Below are 18,194 nucleotides of genomic sequence, written 5' to 3'. Positions count from 1 at the left end.
CAATTGGTAGCAATGGACAGCAATTGGGTGCCATTTCACATCAGCGGGGCGTGTCTTATAAATAACAGTACGGTATTTTCCCATCTGCTGTTTTCTAGGCGGGTGGCAATGACAAGCATACATGTTGAATAGTTTAGGACACTGAGTACAGGGGCCTTCCATATGGGCTCCAATTGCCCTTTGTTTATTCTTGAAACCGACTCCATGACGGAGCCACAATGGCGTTAGTTTCACAGCCTCCACACGACTATACGTCTGTCAGTGTTGCCGCCTATTTTATTTAAACAGGAAGTTGACTCCATGGTTAGTTTCATAACGGACTCATTTTTTGATTACTCTGTTTACATCTGAGTTTTGTGTGTAATAATAACAAAAATAAAAATAAAATGTTAAACTTTGACAGAGTTGCGTTTTACTATATAGGAAAAACAACGCCCCCTTCTCAGACAAACTCGACCTGCCGGAAGGTGCTGGGAAGGGTCGCAGTTGCCAAGGAAGACGGTGGTGAGGTGTACTTCCGCCAGTAGCCAAGATGGCGGCTCCCATGTTGCAAGGTTTGGCAGAAGTGCTGGGAGCCTCAGAACCTGCTCTACGATTAATCATTTCGATTTTAATTGGTGAGTCTGTGATGGAGAGAGTGTGGGGAAGAGAGTGATGATGGAGAGGTAGCAAGGGGAACAGAGGCAGACGGGCAGACACGGGCGTGCTACGGACAGCACCGGAGTTAGAGGACTGAGTCTAGTACAAAACTGTTACAGTCTTCAGAAACGGGAGCTAAAGAGAGAGGGAGCGAGAAAGAGGAAGGTAGAGATGGAGGTGAAAGAGAGCGAGGGAAAGGGAGCGTGTTCGGGGAAAGGGTGAAGGGTGATGAGGGACAGGTCGTGTGAACTGTTTGTATCTGTATCTGTGTTTGTTTGTGTCTGTGTGTTTTTATCTGTGTGTGTTTGTGTACTGCTTTACACAAGTAACAGCATGCACATTCGCTTTTGGCACTTCAACAATGTTGTTCATGACAGTGTGAAATAGACACGGCGTGTGTACAGCATGTGTTTCTGACACAGAGAGGCTGATCATTCTTGTTATTGTCATGCCAATAAAACTAATTTGAATGTAGATACTAGAATGTGTGAACGAAAGCACTATCTGTGAATCGAGACCGGAGAGAAAGCAAAGTATAGTACCCTACAATGTCTGTGTAGTCCGACCACATAAACTTCTCAAAAAAGCCTGTGCGGCGAAAACTTTCCACGATACAACAAGTGTCTTCTGTGTGCTTTGAATAATGATCTCTGTAACTTAAGATAACATCACGAAAGACACTGACTCCGACTTTTCACAGAACTTTGTGGTTCATTTTCCGTCACAGGTTGCATACTAGTGTTTATCATGCGATTGCGAGTTTAACGATTTGTACGGTAATGGGAAAGAAGAGAGATTTATTTTGTGACATTTTCAAGGTGAGAAAGAGAGCGAGGTGTTGAATGTCGAAAGGTTGCGTCAGTTCCTAACTGTTGAACTGTCTCGTCGTTACATACTGCCGTGCTGAAGAAACACATTCTTTTATTTATTTTGTTTGTTTTATTTATTTTGGTTTCAATGTGTTTTTGTAATAGTCCTGTATATGGAAATCGAAGTACGAGGAGAATGTAGTACTGACTTAGACAGACACCAGGGAGGACCTGTACTGTCGTGTCACGCTGAGCACGGTCACTGTGAGACACAGTGTGAATCTGGTCCAGGAGCAGTAACAGGTTGCAGTTGGTTAATGGCAGTTTGTAGAACCTGTTTTTTATGTTTTTGTAAGTAGTCATTGAGTCAGAATACACTCGGTGGGGGAGGAGCTGAGAGCAGTGAGGGTTAGAAAATAAGGTACAATTTAACAAAAGAAAATATTATGAGGTAACACTAAGCCAAGTAGAAATAGGTTCAGCTGTGGAAGTGTCTGTAAGACTGCACACTGATAACCCTTTTCATGGTACTGATGGCAAGCCCAGGGTGTTTGTGTAGATGTGTCCGTGCTGGTACATGGGGTAGCCTTGTGTTATTGAGAATATGAACCTCCTATCCAGTGAAACAAGCAAACAGGACATGTGCATACAGTGGCCCTTCAGCAAAAGGACGTTTTACTGGTGTTCTCGTTCTCGCTCTCTCTCCCTCTCTTTCATTCTCTCTCTCTTCCTCCCTCTCTTTCTCTCTCTTGCTCTCTCACTCTTCCTCTTTCTCTCTCTTCCCCCCCCCCTCTCTCTCTCTCTCTCTCTCTCTCTCTCTCTCGGACAGTGTGTTCAGAGATTCTGTCTGTATGCTGTGCCTCGTTGTTTGCACTGACAACACCAGGATGTGTTCGACTCAGCAAACCAGCACTTCCCTGTCACAGTTCCACAGTTCATTAATGTGGCTCATTCACTGTTAGCCCATGTTCATGTTTTACTGTGCCTGTCTTCTTCTGGATGGTGTTTTCAGAGCGTTTACTCCAGTCTTGAATTGGCTTCTGCTTCAAAGCCCATTAAATTGTTTGGTTCTAGTTTTGTAAAATCAGCAACTAGAACCAAACAGCTAAGTGATCTATTTCAAGTCCTCTTCAGCACTCCTAGTGTATTTTGTATCTCATTTTATAACATTAACACATGCTTTAAAAACATAGAAGTGAATTCAAGGCTGGAGGAAAGGCTTTGAAAATATGTCCCTTAGTTTATACAAGTAGTTTTGTAAAGCTTGGAGACACTGAGCAGCCCCAGAGAGGGAGTGTGAGCGATCAAGAAGAAAAGAGAAATTCACTTTGAATCTGCTGGCGTGGCATGAACTTTTTTCTCCAATGTCGTTTTCTCTCATTTATGGCATTGCATACTCTGTAAGTCTCTCTAAGTCGCCTTGGATAAAGGCGTCTGCTAAATAATCAAATAATAATAATAATAATAATACTCCAATGCTACATTTTGTTCTGAATTACTTGTCATGTATTTGAGGGCGAGTCTGATTTTACTGTGTGCTACTATTTTTTGTTTAAATTCTATGATGAGCGATTCGACTAGAAGTCTTTCATAATGTCTTCCTGAAGAGTTTGTCAAAGAATTGTTTATAATGTACTTCTTTTTTTATTAAATAAAGGACCATAACATTTGCAAATATGCAAAAATAAACTTTAATGGAAGGAGGGGAGAGGGGTTGGTTTGTAGTTAAAGATCATGACAGGGGGCGTGTTGTGGCGTGGAGCTGATAGACTGGTGCAGACCTTTGCACTGACACGCACGCACGCACGCAGGTGGAGAGGGAGAGCAAAGGTTAAGACTGGTGCAGTTGACCTTTACACTGACACACACACACACAGGTGTGACAGACAGAGAATCCAAAAGTGTGAATTTCACAAGAGCTGAAACCAGCCAGCCAAGCAAGCACAATAAACACAGCCAGCATAGCAACACCACTCCTTGGCCACACATCTCTTTCATGCACTTGTTCCACATTCTGCTCCTCCTTTTCTTCAGGGTATTGTAGTGGTTCTGCTTGAGTTCATCTGGGTTCTGTTTAATAATCATTGTACTGTTCTTGGGCTTGCCTGGAGAATCCAAACGCTGGGCACTGAACAGATTCCTCATTCCATTTGAATCATGTGACAGTGTGACCTTTCAACTCTGTGGCCCCGTCTGCTCTGTGCCCACACGTGCTGTGGCTTATCTAGCTGACAGAGTGATGAAATGGAGCAAGGCCTGGAGTATGCAGTGTTGCAATAAGTAGGGGGTGCTGTTGAGGTCATTCTGATTTGGCATTTCATAACAGGCTAAAAAAATGCAGCTTAAATTCAAAGCTAGATTGACAAGTTCACAGCCTATTTGTTTGTAACTACGCCTATGTTCCATTTTCTCTACCTCCTCTCTGTCACCCACTCACAGTAATGTTGTTGAAGCTGACACCCTGGGATCCTTCAAGAAGCTGCTTGATGAGATTCTGGGATGAATAAGCTACTAACAACCAAACGAGCAAGATGGGCTGAATGGCCTCCTCTCGTTTGTAAACTTTCTTATGTTCTTATCTGCAGGTTATCCCCTTGCCTTGATATTTCGGTACTGCCTTTTCCAGAAGGACCCCTTTGTGATTCACCTGTTCCACATCGTGACAGGACTATGTATGGCCTACTTCAACTTCGGTAAGTAAACACACAGACCCCCCCCCCCCCCCCTCGAGAGTGAACCAGCACCCCTGTGTGCCCCCCCCCCCCCCCTACATTGCACTACATAGCCCCCGCCCCCCCAGATCACATTGCACCTGGTTTTGTAATCTGAGCCTGTGGAATCGTCACCGGCTCTTTCTTTTGGAGTACTTCCTGATCCCACACGATGTAGTGACCTTTCAACCTTTCAACCTATCAACCCTGCTGCTGCCCCCCGCCCCTCAAATCCTCCCCCCACCTCTCCCCCTCTTTGTGACTCTCTCTCTCTCCCCCTCTCTCTGACTCTCTCTCTCTCTCCCCCTCTCTCTGACTCTCTCTCTCTCTCTCCCCCTCTCTCTGACTCTCTCTCCCCCTCTCTCTGACTCTCTCTCTCCCCCTCTTTGTGACTCTCTCTCTCTCTCTCTGACTCTCTCTCCCCCTCTCTCTGACTCTCTCTCTCTCCCCCTCTCTCTGACTCTCTCTCTCTCCCCCTCTCTCTGACTCTCTCTCTCCCCCTCTCTCTGACTCTCTCTCTCCCCCTCTCTCTCTGACTCTCTCTCCCCCTCTCTCTCTGACTCTCTCTCCCCCTCTCTCTCTGACTCTCTCTCTCCCCCTCTCTCTGACTCTCTCTCTCCCCCTCTCTGACTCTCTCTCCCCCTCTCTCTGACTCTCTCTCCCCCTCTCTCTGACTCTCTCTCTCCCCCTCTCTCTGACTCTCTCTCTCTCTCCCCCTCTCTCTCTGACTCTCTCTCTCCCCCTCTCTCTCTGACTCTCTCTCCCCCTCTCTCTGACTCTCTCTCTCCCCCTCTCTCTGACTCTCTCTCTCCCCCTCTCTCTGTCTCTCTCTCTCCCCCTCTCTGACTCTCTCTCCCCCTCTCTCTGACTCTCACTCTCTCTCTCTCCCCCTCTCTCTCTGACTCTCTCTCCCCCTCTCTCTCTGACTCTCTCTCTCCCCCTCTCTCTCTGACTCTCTCTCTCCCCCTCTCTCTCTGACTCTCTCTCTCCCCCTCTCTCTGACTCTCTCTCTCCCCCTCTCTGACTCTCTCTCCCCCTCTCTCTGACTCTCACTCTCTCTCTCTCTCCCCCTCACTCTGACTCTCTCTCTCTTTCTCTCCCCCTCTCTCTGAGACTCAAATTCAAAATTCAAAAAATGCTTTATTGGCATGACAACATGGAATTGAGTTTTGCCAAAGCAATTCAACGAACATTATCACATAACAACCCAGACAATACAATACAACAACAACCCTCCCATTTCCTTCCCTCCCTCTCTGTATTTACAGTGGACATGGGTGCGCATGAGTGCCTGGTCCCCATGCTCCAGGGTGTCTACACCAGGCTCTGTCTCTCTGGCTGTGGCAGGCAGCTACATACTGGGCAGCTAGCTCTGCTGTCTGTTGCTCCTCTCCTAACAGAATTCTTTATTGCATAAAAAGCCCTGCGCGCTTTATCTCTTAATGCATTTATAGCCAGGTTGAAGTTCCCAGACGCACTGATTTTTAGACCCAGGTAATTGTAGCTGGTGCTGTGCTCCAGGATGTTGTTTCCCAGGGTGAAGTGGTACCTGTTTCCCTGAGATCTGGCTTTCTTCTGGAATACCATAACTGACTCTCTCTGCTTGACCTCTTGATGTAGACTTCGGGGAAGCAGCAGTAGTGTGAGCACAGCTTTACCTTGATGTGTGCATCTCATAGAAAATATAGGAAACTGTGAGCGCTACAAATCAATGGAGTTACACAAATACTTCACACTTTCGCTCCCCCTCCCCCACCCTCTCTCTCCCTCCCCCACCCTCTCTCCTTCTCTCCCCCCTCCCCCTCTCAGGGGTCCAGCTCTATCACTCACTGCTCTGCGTTGTGATCCAGTTCCTGTCGCTGAGGCTCATGGGAAGGACTATCACCACCGTGTGCTCCAGTTTCATCTTTCAGATGGTGAGTCTGTGACACGCTGACGCGCGCACACTGACACACATGCACGCACACACACAGAGTGACGCACACGCACACTGACGCATACGGACTCACACGCACACACTGACACGCACGCACATAAGAACACACGCTGACACACATGCACACACTGACACGCACGCACGCGCACACACCGTTTTGAGGAGCTTTTGCATCCAATCAGAAAAGCCACCATGAGAAGCCCTCCACTGCAGCGTTGACACTCTCTTGTGATGTGCTGCAACAATATTGTGAGTGACACGGCATTGATGCCTACATGGAAGATACTCAATCTATATTCAATACATTACCTGACACTGCCACGTGTTCCTGAACAAACACTGCAGCTGACATCTATATCTTCCCATGTATCACACTTACAAGCATTTCAACTGTTAATATCTCTAGTTTGGATTCACATACAAACGTCACAAACAGATCATTCGATACTCGATTACTCGGATGGCTCTCTCCACAGAAATCAGGTGTTGACAATCGGATGAGGGTCAGTGCTGTTGATCGGTCTGACTCTGTGGAGAACAGCGATCCACACAAACCCAAGCAGCTGTTTCTCTTTGAACGGTAAAGGAGCCGGATCGACCTCTGATTGTCAGCACCTGTTTTCCGTGGAGAGCTCCATCTGAGTAATGGAATAATCGCTTTGTGCCGTTCTCGTCATCAACACTGCCGTTCAGCACAGCCTGCTGTGAGGGACAGCTTATGTTCAAGTCCGACACTTTTATTTTAAATCCAGGACCTTTTGAAAGTTAAGTGATTGATTGCTGATGGTGGTCTTGTTTGCAGGCGTACCTTCTCCTCGGGTACTGCTACACAGCGACAGAGCACTACGATATCAAGTGGACCATGCCGCACTGCGTCCTCACACTGAAGCTCATCGGTAAGGGAGCTGGCCTGGGAATAACACCCCGCTGCACAGCAGCTCCATCCACGATGAGTTTAATGAGACACACCTGGGCTTGTTACCTGTACACCGGGGCTAATCAAGCTCATAGTAAAACCTGGAATAGGAGTCTTGCTGTATTGCCATCCCAGATGCTGCAAAGTGGGGCACTAAAGGGGCAGTTCTGAAAAAAATGTATTTTTTTTTTTCTTTTAAAGGATAGAAAATATAAAAAATACATAAGTAACAGCTAATCAGTCCAAGTTCTTACCTTTCAAATGAGCCATTGACAATCACTCCAGGACTTGTAAAACTAGAGAAATCATGTTTGAAGTGGCGAGTGTGTCAGTGAAACTGCAGTGACCAGAGCCGAAACTGCAGTGACCAGAGCCGAAACTGCAGTGACCAGGCGCCAAGTGTAAAAAAAAAAAAAAAAAAAAAAAAAAGCACTCTTATATTTCACAAATTTAATGTAAATTGTGTATTTTTTCCTAGATTTAACCAAAAAAAAAAGTCCAGATTTAGCTAAATACATAAATGTTAATAAACACATTCTTGAAAGTTTTGAAATATGTAAGAAAATGTTGTCATTGTATGGGGAAGCGGAGGGATTGGCTCTCGGAGTGGAAGAGCAGCTCTGAAGCAAACAATGACGAATCAGATGCTTCGATGGGCGGGGCTCATTTGAATGTTCGCTTCAGATTTAGCTGACAAAATAAATCTTTATAAAGATTAATTTTTTCAGATTTAATTGCGGAACAATAATGTTTTTCAGATTTAACTGTTAGCTAAGTGTTGAATCGCCAAGTGTAAAAAAATACAAGTATAGACTAGTGCTTTTCTTTCCAGCTTTAATTGTCATACTAATTTTGTATGTTGAATTTATGATACGCGTTTTCAACATTTATATATTATATCTGAAAGTACAAATTTCTAAACTTCCAAGAATGTGTTTGTTAACATAAAATTCGACTCGCTGCTTTTCGATCTTAATCAGTAAGCCTTGTTAAACGTCGAATTCCCAAAAAATAAGTTAAACTGAAATAAATTTATATAGGATAAATGTTGGTAAAACCACTCGCTATTTTATTATTTTTTTTCTTACCAAAAATAATCATTTAACAACTCCAGTCTATGTAGTTTTTGTTGTCTGCCCCGCCTCCATTCCGCTCTGAATGGCTAGGGGTCGCTGTCAGTCAAATCAGTGATTCCTTAATAGGTCAGTCATTTCATCCTGTCCTGACAGATCTCGTTGGCTGAAGCAGCGCTAGAATGCTGTCATTCGTTTAAATGACTGTCAATCATCAGACCGACTGTGCACTTTCATTTGCCAGCTACAGCGCCTGTCATTCAAAGCGCCTACCTTGAAATTAGCGTGTTAAGGTGTAGGTAAGTGTTTGCTATTACAGGTATATACGGTGACAGTTACTAGTTTGATTTGAAAATGGGGCGCAAGAGGAAAACACATAATGAGTATTGTGCACAATACCCTGATCGACGGCTGAAGTCTCCGCGGCAGGACGAAGCGGGCCAGTCTGTCTTGCTTCCAGTGAGTCCAGCTGTGCTTAAGGAGAGGGGCGGCGCTTGGAATAAGTGCAAGTTAGTTCTGTTTAACTATCTAATGTTTTGTTCTGTCTGTGCATATTATTTTACTTGTGAATGTATGCTATACAAGCCTGTGTATTACACTTTCAGGGGTTCTCAAAATCAGTCCTGGGGACCCCCTGTGGCTGCTGGTTTTCATTCCAACTGAGCTCTCAATTACTTAACTAGACCCTTAATTGAACGGATCACTTGCATAATTAGACCTTTTTACTTGTTTCAGCTCTTAAATAGTTGCATATTTCAAGTTAACTGTAACATTTGATAAGTAACTTGAACTGCAGCTGTTTGAGCTGAGTAAAACAAGTAAAAAGGTCTTATTAAGCAAATGATCAGTTCAATTAAGAGTCTAGTTAAGTAATTGAGATCTTGGTTGGAATGTAAACCAGCAGACACAAGGGGTCCTCAGGAGTTTGAGAAGCCCTGCTTTATATGCTGCGTTTTCTACGGTTTATTTGAGACCATTTTTTAATTTGTGTAGGAACCAAACGTTATTTCAGTTAGAATGTTGGTAAGTGTGGTTTTGTTGCATGTCGAATATGATACAGGGGTTTCTCTACATGAGACCTTTCTCAATGGCATAAAGTCTGGGGGGGGGGGGGGGGGGTTAAGCATAAAGGTCGATTTCACCCATGCTCTGCTTGAATTGAAAAATAAAGATTGAAAAAAACCGGTAAATTCCTTCAAAAATAAACATTGATATTAATCGTCGATTTGGCAAAAAAATAGAAATGGAGTAGTAGCAAGCCTAGCTATGGGTATTTATCTAAATCTGGACTTTTTGTAGATGTGCGATTTACATTAAATTCTCACTGGTGGAACTTGGTACGGACATTCTTTAGAACATAGTTGGAAGCATCAGAATCAGGGGCAGTATGGAGGGTGTTTGCCTGTATGTTAAATGTATTTAGAGAAGTGTGCCCTTATGAAAGGTTCACACAGTAATGGTGCAGTGTTGTCCCATGGTTATACTATACATTAGTTTACCCTGGTTTGTCATGTTTTTTTAAATATGTTTTATCAGACCTCTGTGCTTCACTGTGCTTACACTGTGTCGTGCTTTTACTGGGAGACACTTGTACAAGGGCTTATCCAGGGTGTTTGAATCTGGGGATGTGGATCTACTTGTCATGATGCTGTTGATGAATAAGCAGGTCTATTACTGTATTGCATCGTATATTATTGTATTACTGTATTTCACTGTATTTAATTTTTTTTTTCAGGGTTAGCCTTTGACTACTATGATGGAGGAAAAGATCCAGTATGTATATTTTAACAACTTGTATGAAATAGTTTCATTAAAAATACTTCAAAAAATGCTTGGACTAAAAGTCTTTCTCCACTGGAAGACATTTAGCGTTTCTCAGTGTAACACTGCAGAGTGTTTTAGTGAGTTTCATTGAAGAGGCAGGCAGACAGGGATGCGAGCAGGGAGACGGAGGCGGAGGCAGGCAGGGAGACGGAGGCAGGCAGGGAGACGGAGGCAGACGGAGGGAGGCTGACAGGCAGGCAGGGAGACAGAGACAGGGAGGGAGGCAGGCAGGTAGATGGGCAGGGAGACAGGGAGGCAGACAGGGAGACGGGGGCAGGGAGACGGGGGCACGGAGGCAGGCAGACAGGCAGGCAGGCAGGGAGACGGAAGCAGACAGGGAGGCAGGCAGGGAGACGGAGGCAGGCAGATAGACTTCTGTTTAGTCTGACACTCCAGTATTACTCCAGCTCAATGTCTGCTGTTGGCTCATTCTTACAGAGTTTAGTATCTGCAGACAGACGGTGTCCCACACAATCCTGTTCAGTTTGACACGTCTCTCTCTCTCTCAGGAGCAGCTCAGTGCAGAGCAGCGTCAGTCCATCCTCCCTCAGGTCCCCTCCTTCGTTGAGGTCTGTGGGTTCTCATATTTCTATGGCGGGTTTCTGGTAGGACCCCAATTCACGATGCGCAGCTACCAGAGGCTGGTGGCTGGGGAGCTGACAGACTGCCCAGGCCAGACTCCAAACAGGTGAGAGAGGACTGCAGCTCCCATGAGGCAACTGGGCAGTGGCCAGAGCATTGTGTGAGGGAAGCTGACTCTGGGAAATGTAGTTGCTATAAAAAAAGAAAAAAGAGCAATGAAATGAATGAATCTCCCATGAGGGTCAGAACGCTGCCTTGTGGAGAGCTGTGGTGCTGACGAGCATTGTGGGAGATGTAGTTCTCAGTGTGTGTCTCCCTGTTTCTTCTCTTCTCAGTATACTCCCGGCGGTGAAGCGGGTCTGCTTGGGTCTGCTGTGCCTGTCAATCTACACCCTGGGCAGCCCCTTCTTCCCCGACAGCTACTTCCTGTCAGACGACTTCGAGGTCAGTGACACTTCCTGCATATCTACTGGGGTTTTATAGTGTGGTCCCGCCAGCATTGCCCTGTGTAGTGTACAGTACAGCATTGCCCTGTGTAGTGTACAGTACAGCATTGCCCTGTGTAGTGTACAGTACAGCATTGCCCTGTGTAGTGTACAGTACAGCATTGCCCTGTGTAGTGTACAGTACAGCATTGCCCTGTGTAGTGTACAGTACAGCATTGCCCTGTGTAGAGTACAGTACAGCATTGTTATTATTTTTTATTTTTTAGCAGACGCCCTTATCCAGGGCGACTTACAATTGTTACAAGTTATCACATTATTTTTACATACAATTCCCCATTTATACAGTTGGGTTTTTACAAACTGGGATTGAACCCACGGCCCTCCGGGCAAGAGTCCAGAGCCCTAACCACTACTCCACATTGCCCTGTGCAGAGTCCAGCCCGGCATTGCCCTGTGCAGAGTCCAGCCCGGCATTGCCCTGTGTACAATACAGCAGGCAATGCCAGCACACTAGATTACAACTTTCTATTGACACAGTGTTTGGTAGCTGGTGTAGTTCAATACAGGATTTTCTAGTGTCTGTGGTTTGTATCTCCATCGTGAAGTCTTGCTCGTGGAATTCTAGTTTGTTTATTTAAAGGAGGATACGGGCAACATGCTCCACATGTCGACCTGTTCCTGTCCAGTTTTAAATAACTTTAGCATAATAGAGGCAGAAGTGTTAAGGACTAGGAGCTCTTAAAATAAACAAATCCCCTGGGCCGGATGAGAGCCTCCCAATAGTACTCAAATATTTTTTTTGTAGCGCTTTTTATAAAGTAGTATCTAAAAGCATTGTACAGTACATAGTTTAAAAAAAATAAAAAATTCAACCACAATACATTTGTAAAACATATTACTCACCTACCACAATCATACCATTTAAATAACAAATTCAAACATTATAATAAAGATATACAGTCACCTCCAAAATTATTGGCACCCTTGATAAAGATGAGCAAAAAAGGCTGTATAAAATAAACAACACAGGTAATGAGCTATATTTTATACTCAGATATATAGGAAACCAATATGGGAAACCTGTGGATTCAATTGAAGAGGGCAGTCCATAAGCGCAGACCGAAGGATATCAAGGATCTGGAAAGATTCTGTATGGAGGAATGGTCTAAGATCCCTCCAAATGTGTTCTCCAATCTCATTAAACATTATAGAAAAAGACTCAATGCCGTTATCCTTGCAAGGGGAGGGTGCACAAAGTACTGAAAACAAGGGTGCCAATAATTGTGATGCTTCATTTTTTTGGGAAATAAATTTATAATTTGAGAAATGTGTAATTTTGGTTGATTCCATTGAACCATTTAAAGTCAAATATATTCCATGTTGGAAAATTACAATATAGCTCAGTATTGGTATTATTTATTTTATACAGTCCTTTTTGCTCATTTTTATCAAGGGTGCCAATAATTTTGGAGGTGTGTGGTATATATATATATATACACACACACGCGCATACATAGATAAATACATATACAGACATTCATACATAATAGTAAAAATAATAATACAAATGCAGAAATATAAAAGTTACATTAAAACCCTAAGATAAGAAAGCCATTTTATAAAAGTGTGTTTTAGTCTTGACTTAAACTGTAACAGTCCCAGCTTCCCTGACAAACGAAGGCAGAGCATTCCATAATTTAGGAGCTCTACAAGAAAAAGCCCTGCCTCCTGTGTTGCTTTTGTTGACCCTAGGAATAACCAGCAGCCCCGCATCCTGTGATCTTAGAGTACGGTTTGGAAGATACGGGGTCAGTAACTCCTGCAAATAACTAGGTGCTAATCCATTCAGGGCCTTGTAAATTAACAGCAAAATCTTAAAATCAATTCTATACTGCACAGGGAGCCAGTGTAACGAGGCCAAAACAGGGGTAGTATGTTCACTTTTCCTGGTTTTAGTCAGAAGTCCGTTTTGGCATACCAGAGAAAATGACATGGTTTATTTAGATTTCCAGAAAGCTTTTGATAAGTCCAGCATAAAAGATTACTTCTAAAATTGAACACAGTAGGGATCCAAGGAAATGCATGCACATGGTTTAGGGAGTGATTAACATGTAGAAAACAGAAAGTACTGATTAGAGGAGAAACCTCAAAATGGAACGAGGTAATCAGTGGTGTACCACAGGGATCAGTATTAGGTCCTCTGCTATTCCTAATCTACATTCATGATTTAGATTCTGGTATAGTAAGCAAACTTGTTAAATTTGCAGACGACACAAAAATAGCAGGAGTGGCAAACACTGTTGCAGCAGCAAAGGTCATTCAAAATGATCTAGACAGCATTCAGAACTGGGCAGACACATGGCAAATGACATTTAATAGAGAAAAGTGTAAAGTACTGCACGCAGGCAATAAAAATGTGCATTACAAAAACCATATGGGAGATACTGAAATTGAAGAAGTCGTCTATGAAAAAGACCTAGGAGTTTATGTTGACTCAGAAATGTCTTCATCTAGACAATGTGGGGAAGCTATAAAAAAAGGCCAACAAGATCCTCGGATATATTGTGAGAAGCATTGAATTTAAATCAAGGGAAGTCATGTTAAAACTGTTGACGCAAGAGACTTTTTCAACCTGAAAAAAGAAACAAGGACCAGGGGTCACAAATGGAGATTAGATAAAGGGGCATTCAGAACAGAAAATAGAAGGCACTTTTTTACACACAGAATTGTGAGGGTATGGAACCAACTCCCCAGTAATGTTGTTGAGGCTGACACCCTGGGATCCTTCAAGAAGCTGCTTGATGAGATTCTGGGATCAATGGGCTACTAACAACCAAACGAGCAAGATGGGCTGAATGGCCTCCTCTCGTTTGTAAACTTTCTTATGTTCTTATGTATTTTTGTGTCAGGTCCAGGCGTTTTGGTATCGCTGCTTCTACATTCTGGTCTGGGGGAAAGTGACGCTGTACAAATACGTGAGCTGCTGGGTTATAACGGTGAGTGTGTGTGTGTGCGTTTCTGTGTACGTGTGTCTAACTGTATCTGTGTGTGTGTGTGTGTGTGTGTGTCACTGTCTGTCTGTCTGTCTGTCTCTACCTCCTTATAAAAGTTATTCTATATTAATTTTGAAAAACCAATTGCCCCCTCTCTCCTCCCAGACTCTTACCTTGATCCCCTTGTCCCAGGTGAAGAGGCAGAACCATGTGTGCCCTGTGTTTGTTTACCCCTTGTGTTCTCTGTGCCCTGTTTGATCCTCTCTACTCTGCTTCCTGTGTGCAGGAGGGTGTGTGCATCCTGTCTGGGCTGGGCTACAATGGGCGAGACTCTCGGGGTGTTGTCCAATGGGATGCCTGCGCTAACATGAAGGTGTGGCAGTTTGAGACCACGCCCCTTTTCACTGGAACCATTGCCTCCTTCAACATCAACACCAATGCCTGGGTCGCCAGGTAAGCATACGTTGCATCTCCCTGGCACAGACCCGCCCCCAGTCTGTCTATCAACAGTATTGCCAAAGAAATTACAAAATCAATAATACAAATAAAAAAAAATCATACCAAAGGATTACAAATTAAAAAGATGCACAATATTTAAATAAAACCGACACATATAAAGATACTTAATTGTACATACATGTGTGATGGAAGGGAGTTTGTCAGTAAAGCGTAATGGGAGCAGATCGCCCCCTAGTGGAGTACGTTTAAACACTGGTTGTACTGGTCCTGTCTCGGCTCATGACACTGTCTGATATATTCAGCAGCTGGGAGTGCCGTGTCGCTGTTCTCACCCAGAATAATTACCATCTTATCCTCGTCCTTCAGTGTCCTAACGTCTCTTATCTAGATAATCTCTCTTTCACTTCTCTCTCCCTGTCCCTCGCTGTCTCTCCCTCTCTCGCTCTCTCCCCCTTACCCTCTCTCCCTTACCCTCTCTCGCTCTCTCGCTCTCCCTTACTCTCTCTCGCTCTCTCCCCCTTACTCTCTCTCGCTCTCTCCCCCTTACCCTCTCTCGCTCTCTCCCCTTACCCTCTCTCCCTCTCTCTCTCTGTCCCTGTTCCTCTCTCTCTCGCTGTCCCTGTCCCCCTCTCTCTCTCCCTTACCCTCTCGCTCTCCCTCTCTTGCTCTCCCCCTTACCCTCTCTCTCTCGCTCTCTGTCACTGACCCTCTCTCTCTCTCTTACCCCCCCCTCTCTCTCCTTCTCCCTATCTCCCTCTTTCTCCCTTACCCTCTCTTGCTCTCTGTGTCTCTCTCTCCCTGTCCCTCTCATCCTCGCTCTTTCTCTCTCTCTCTCTCTCTCTCCCTCTCGAATTCAAATTCAAAAATGCTTTATTGGCATGATGAGAGCGCTCAGGTATTGACAAAGTAAAATACAAAACAGAAATAATAAAACAGAAATAAAATTACAGAACATAAAACACAAAAACCTTTGTTCCCTTCCCTTTGAAAAATATAGCTACCTCCCTCTTTCCATTCCATCCCCCCCCCCCCCCCCCCGTCCTCATCACCAGTAACCCATGGTCGTGTATGCAGGGTGTCACACACTGTCCCTCAGGTTGTGGCAGGCAGACACATACTGTGCTGCTAGATTTGCAGTTCGCTCCTCCTCTCCCAGAAGGATAGGGATTTTAATTGAATTGGAGGTAAAATCTGCCATTTGGTTTTTAAATTGGGGGATATATCTCTCCTGTATCTCTGTATTTTGGGCAGTACAACAGGAAATGCATTTCTGTCTCTACATCTCTCAGATCACTGTGACAGCACAGCCTTTTTTCTTTGGACAGCACAAAAAAACCTGGATTGCCAGTTTCGATTGGACAGGCTGTGGTCATTGAGTCTGTACTTGGTCAGGATCTGTCTGTTTTATGTTTTTGACCCTGACCAGATACTCTGCCAGGGTAAATTCTTTTTTTTAGGGCCAGATAACATTGTAATTTATTGTGTGATTCAATTTCATTATTCCAATGTAGTTTATAATTTTTTTCCAGATTTAGATTAATTTGTTTCATTTTTTGTGCTGGGAGTTTTTTGTTGGTGGTGTTCTGAAGCTCACTGGTGTTAATTTGGCTCAGTTAGCTGAGCTTCAGTACCATTCTACAGAGGGGATACTCTTGTGGGGGCTGTGTGCAGCTCCGCAGTGCAGTGTGGTGGTAGGACTGCAGATCAGCCTGCTGTAGATGGACCCAGTAGTTGAGCGCTTGTTTCTGTATGGAGTGGAGAAAGGGGAACCAGCCCAATTCAGCCCTGCAAGCGCTATTTGCTGCACTCCTGTGAACCTGCAGAAGGTGTTTACAAAATTCCAAATGGAAAATTTCTATGGGGCTTTGATCCCATTTTTTATAATCAGGGTTCATAAGGGGACCCCATACTTCACTACCATACGGAAGGATTGGCTTTATTATGCTGTCGAAAATTTTTAGCCACATTTTTATTGGTGGTTTAATTTTGTATAGCCAATTCTTTATTGCATAAAAAGCCCTGCGCGCTTTATCTCTTAATGCATTTATAGCCAGGTTGAAGTTCCCAGACGCACTGATTTTTAGACCCAGGTAATTGTAGCTGGTGCTGTGCTCCAGTGTGGTGTCATCCAGAGTGAAGCGGTACCTGTTTCCCTGAGATATGGCTTTCTTCTGGAATACCATAACTCTGGTCTTGTCCAGGTTTACTGTCAGTGCCCATTTCTGACAGTACTGCTCTAGCAGTGCCAGGCTCTGCTGCAGCCCCTTTTCAGTGGGTGACAGCAGGACCAGGTCATCTGCATAGAGCAGGAATTTAATTTTTTTGTCGTGTAGAGTGAGGCCAGGGGCTGCAGACTGATCCAGCACTGTAGTCAGCTTGTTGATGTAGATGTTGAACAGTGTTGGACTGTGGCAATGTGCTCCGCCCCTGTGTGCATTTATATGTTGTATGTTGTGTATGGTGTGTTAAATGTTGGTGTATAGTCATTGGTACACGGGATATAAACGGGTCTGTGTTTCACGTGTATTTAAAAATGTAGATTTGTATTTAGGCACGAGGAGAGCACAAATCACTTCACGTGCATTTAAAGTATGTAATATGTGAGCACGGGGTTGCACGTAATTCATTCACGTGCTGGGATTCAAGTGAATAATTAATTAGTAATTGAATCCCAGCACAACAGTACATATAGACACATTTTTCATTCACTCGGGGTTGTTGTGTGTTCGAGAGTGGAGAACGGGAGAGAGAGAAGGAGAAAGAAAAGCGAAATAAAAACGTAAAGTGTTTGTTCTCACCGTGTTTGTTTGTCTCCGTGCACCGTTTGTTAAGTGTTAGTTCGTTTTGTTTGTCTGTTTATTTTGGCGTAAGTGCCGTGTCCTGTTTTGTGTTTGTTTGTTCAACCTTTTTATTTTCTGTTCTGTTTATTAAATGCTGAGCAAAACCATTCGCTCAGCTCCACCAAACCACACCTCTCTGTCGTTTTATTTCCTGCTTCTGGTCTGACGCCACCCACTCCGGCCGTCTTTGTCACATGGGCACAGACTGCAGCCCTGTCTCACTCCACGACCTTGGGTGAAAAACCCTGTTCTTTTGTTGCCAATTTTCACACCACACTTAATTTCTGAGTACCCCCTACACCACTTTGAAGAAGTTTAAGAAATAGTCCTTTATGCCAAATTGAATCAAATGCCTTTTTAAAGTCTATAAAGCAGGCAAATCTTTTTCCTTTATTAGTTTGATGGGCGTGTTTGTTTACTTGGGTGTGTAGGGTGTAAATATGATCAGAGGCACGGTGGTTTGGTAGGAAGCCAATCTGACTCTTACTCAGGACATTGTGTTCGGTAAGGAAGGCCAGTATCCGGGCGTTACTGATACTGCAGAACACCTTCCCCAGGTTACTGCTCACACAGATGCCTCGTAGTTATTGGGGTCGAATTTGTCTCCACTTTTATATATGGGTGTTATAAGCCCTTGGTTCCAGGTCTCAGGGAAATACCCAGCTCTCAGTATGAGATTGAGGAGTTGAGCAGGGCCTCCTGCAGCTTGGGGCTGCTGTGTTTGAGCATCTCAGCGTTGATGCTGTCAGGCCCACTTGCTTTTCTTGATTTGAGGGCCTTGAGTTTATCATTCAGCTCCTCTGCCGTGATTGGGGTGTCGAGGGGGTTCTGATTGTCCTTAATACAGGATTCTATTTTTTTTAGTTTTTCACAAATGGCTTTTTGAGTTTTTTGTTCTTTGTTTTGTATTTCTTTGTAAAGGTTTTCAAAATTGTTTTTTCCAAATGTTTCCATTTTGGATGGCTG

At 44.2% G+C, this 18,194-nt stretch overlaps 1 protein-coding gene across 1 annotated transcript in view; it reads left to right on the top strand.

Annotated features, from left to right (window-relative positions):
* The first annotated feature begins 446 nt into the window (after positions 1 to 446).
* The window catches only part of lpcat3 (lysophosphatidylcholine acyltransferase 3), a 30,695-nt gene continuing 12,947 nt past the window's right edge, over positions 447 to 18,194 (top strand). The window contains exons 1-9 of the mRNA XM_058993522.1: positions 447 to 617; positions 4,034 to 4,141; positions 5,969 to 6,075; positions 6,898 to 6,991; positions 9,820 to 9,857; positions 10,418 to 10,596; positions 10,826 to 10,934; positions 13,846 to 13,932; positions 14,216 to 14,382. Coding sequence (XP_058849505.1) covers positions 533 to 617; positions 4,034 to 4,141; positions 5,969 to 6,075; positions 6,898 to 6,991; positions 9,820 to 9,857; positions 10,418 to 10,596; positions 10,826 to 10,934; positions 13,846 to 13,932; positions 14,216 to 14,382 — 974 coding nt within the window. The 5' untranslated portion in view covers positions 447 to 532. The remainder of the gene's footprint in view (positions 618 to 4,033; positions 4,142 to 5,968; positions 6,076 to 6,897; positions 6,992 to 9,819; positions 9,858 to 10,417; positions 10,597 to 10,825; positions 10,935 to 13,845; positions 13,933 to 14,215; positions 14,383 to 18,194) is intronic.

Source organism: Acipenser ruthenus, chromosome 20 (genome assembly GCF_902713425.1).
Source record: "Acipenser ruthenus chromosome 20, fAciRut3.2 maternal haplotype, whole genome shotgun sequence".
In the NCBI taxonomy this organism is placed as follows: Eukaryota; Metazoa; Chordata; class Actinopteri; order Acipenseriformes; family Acipenseridae; genus Acipenser; species Acipenser ruthenus.
The sequence above is the reverse complement of the archived record's forward strand: the minus strand, read 5'-3'. Positions and strand labels throughout refer to the sequence as shown.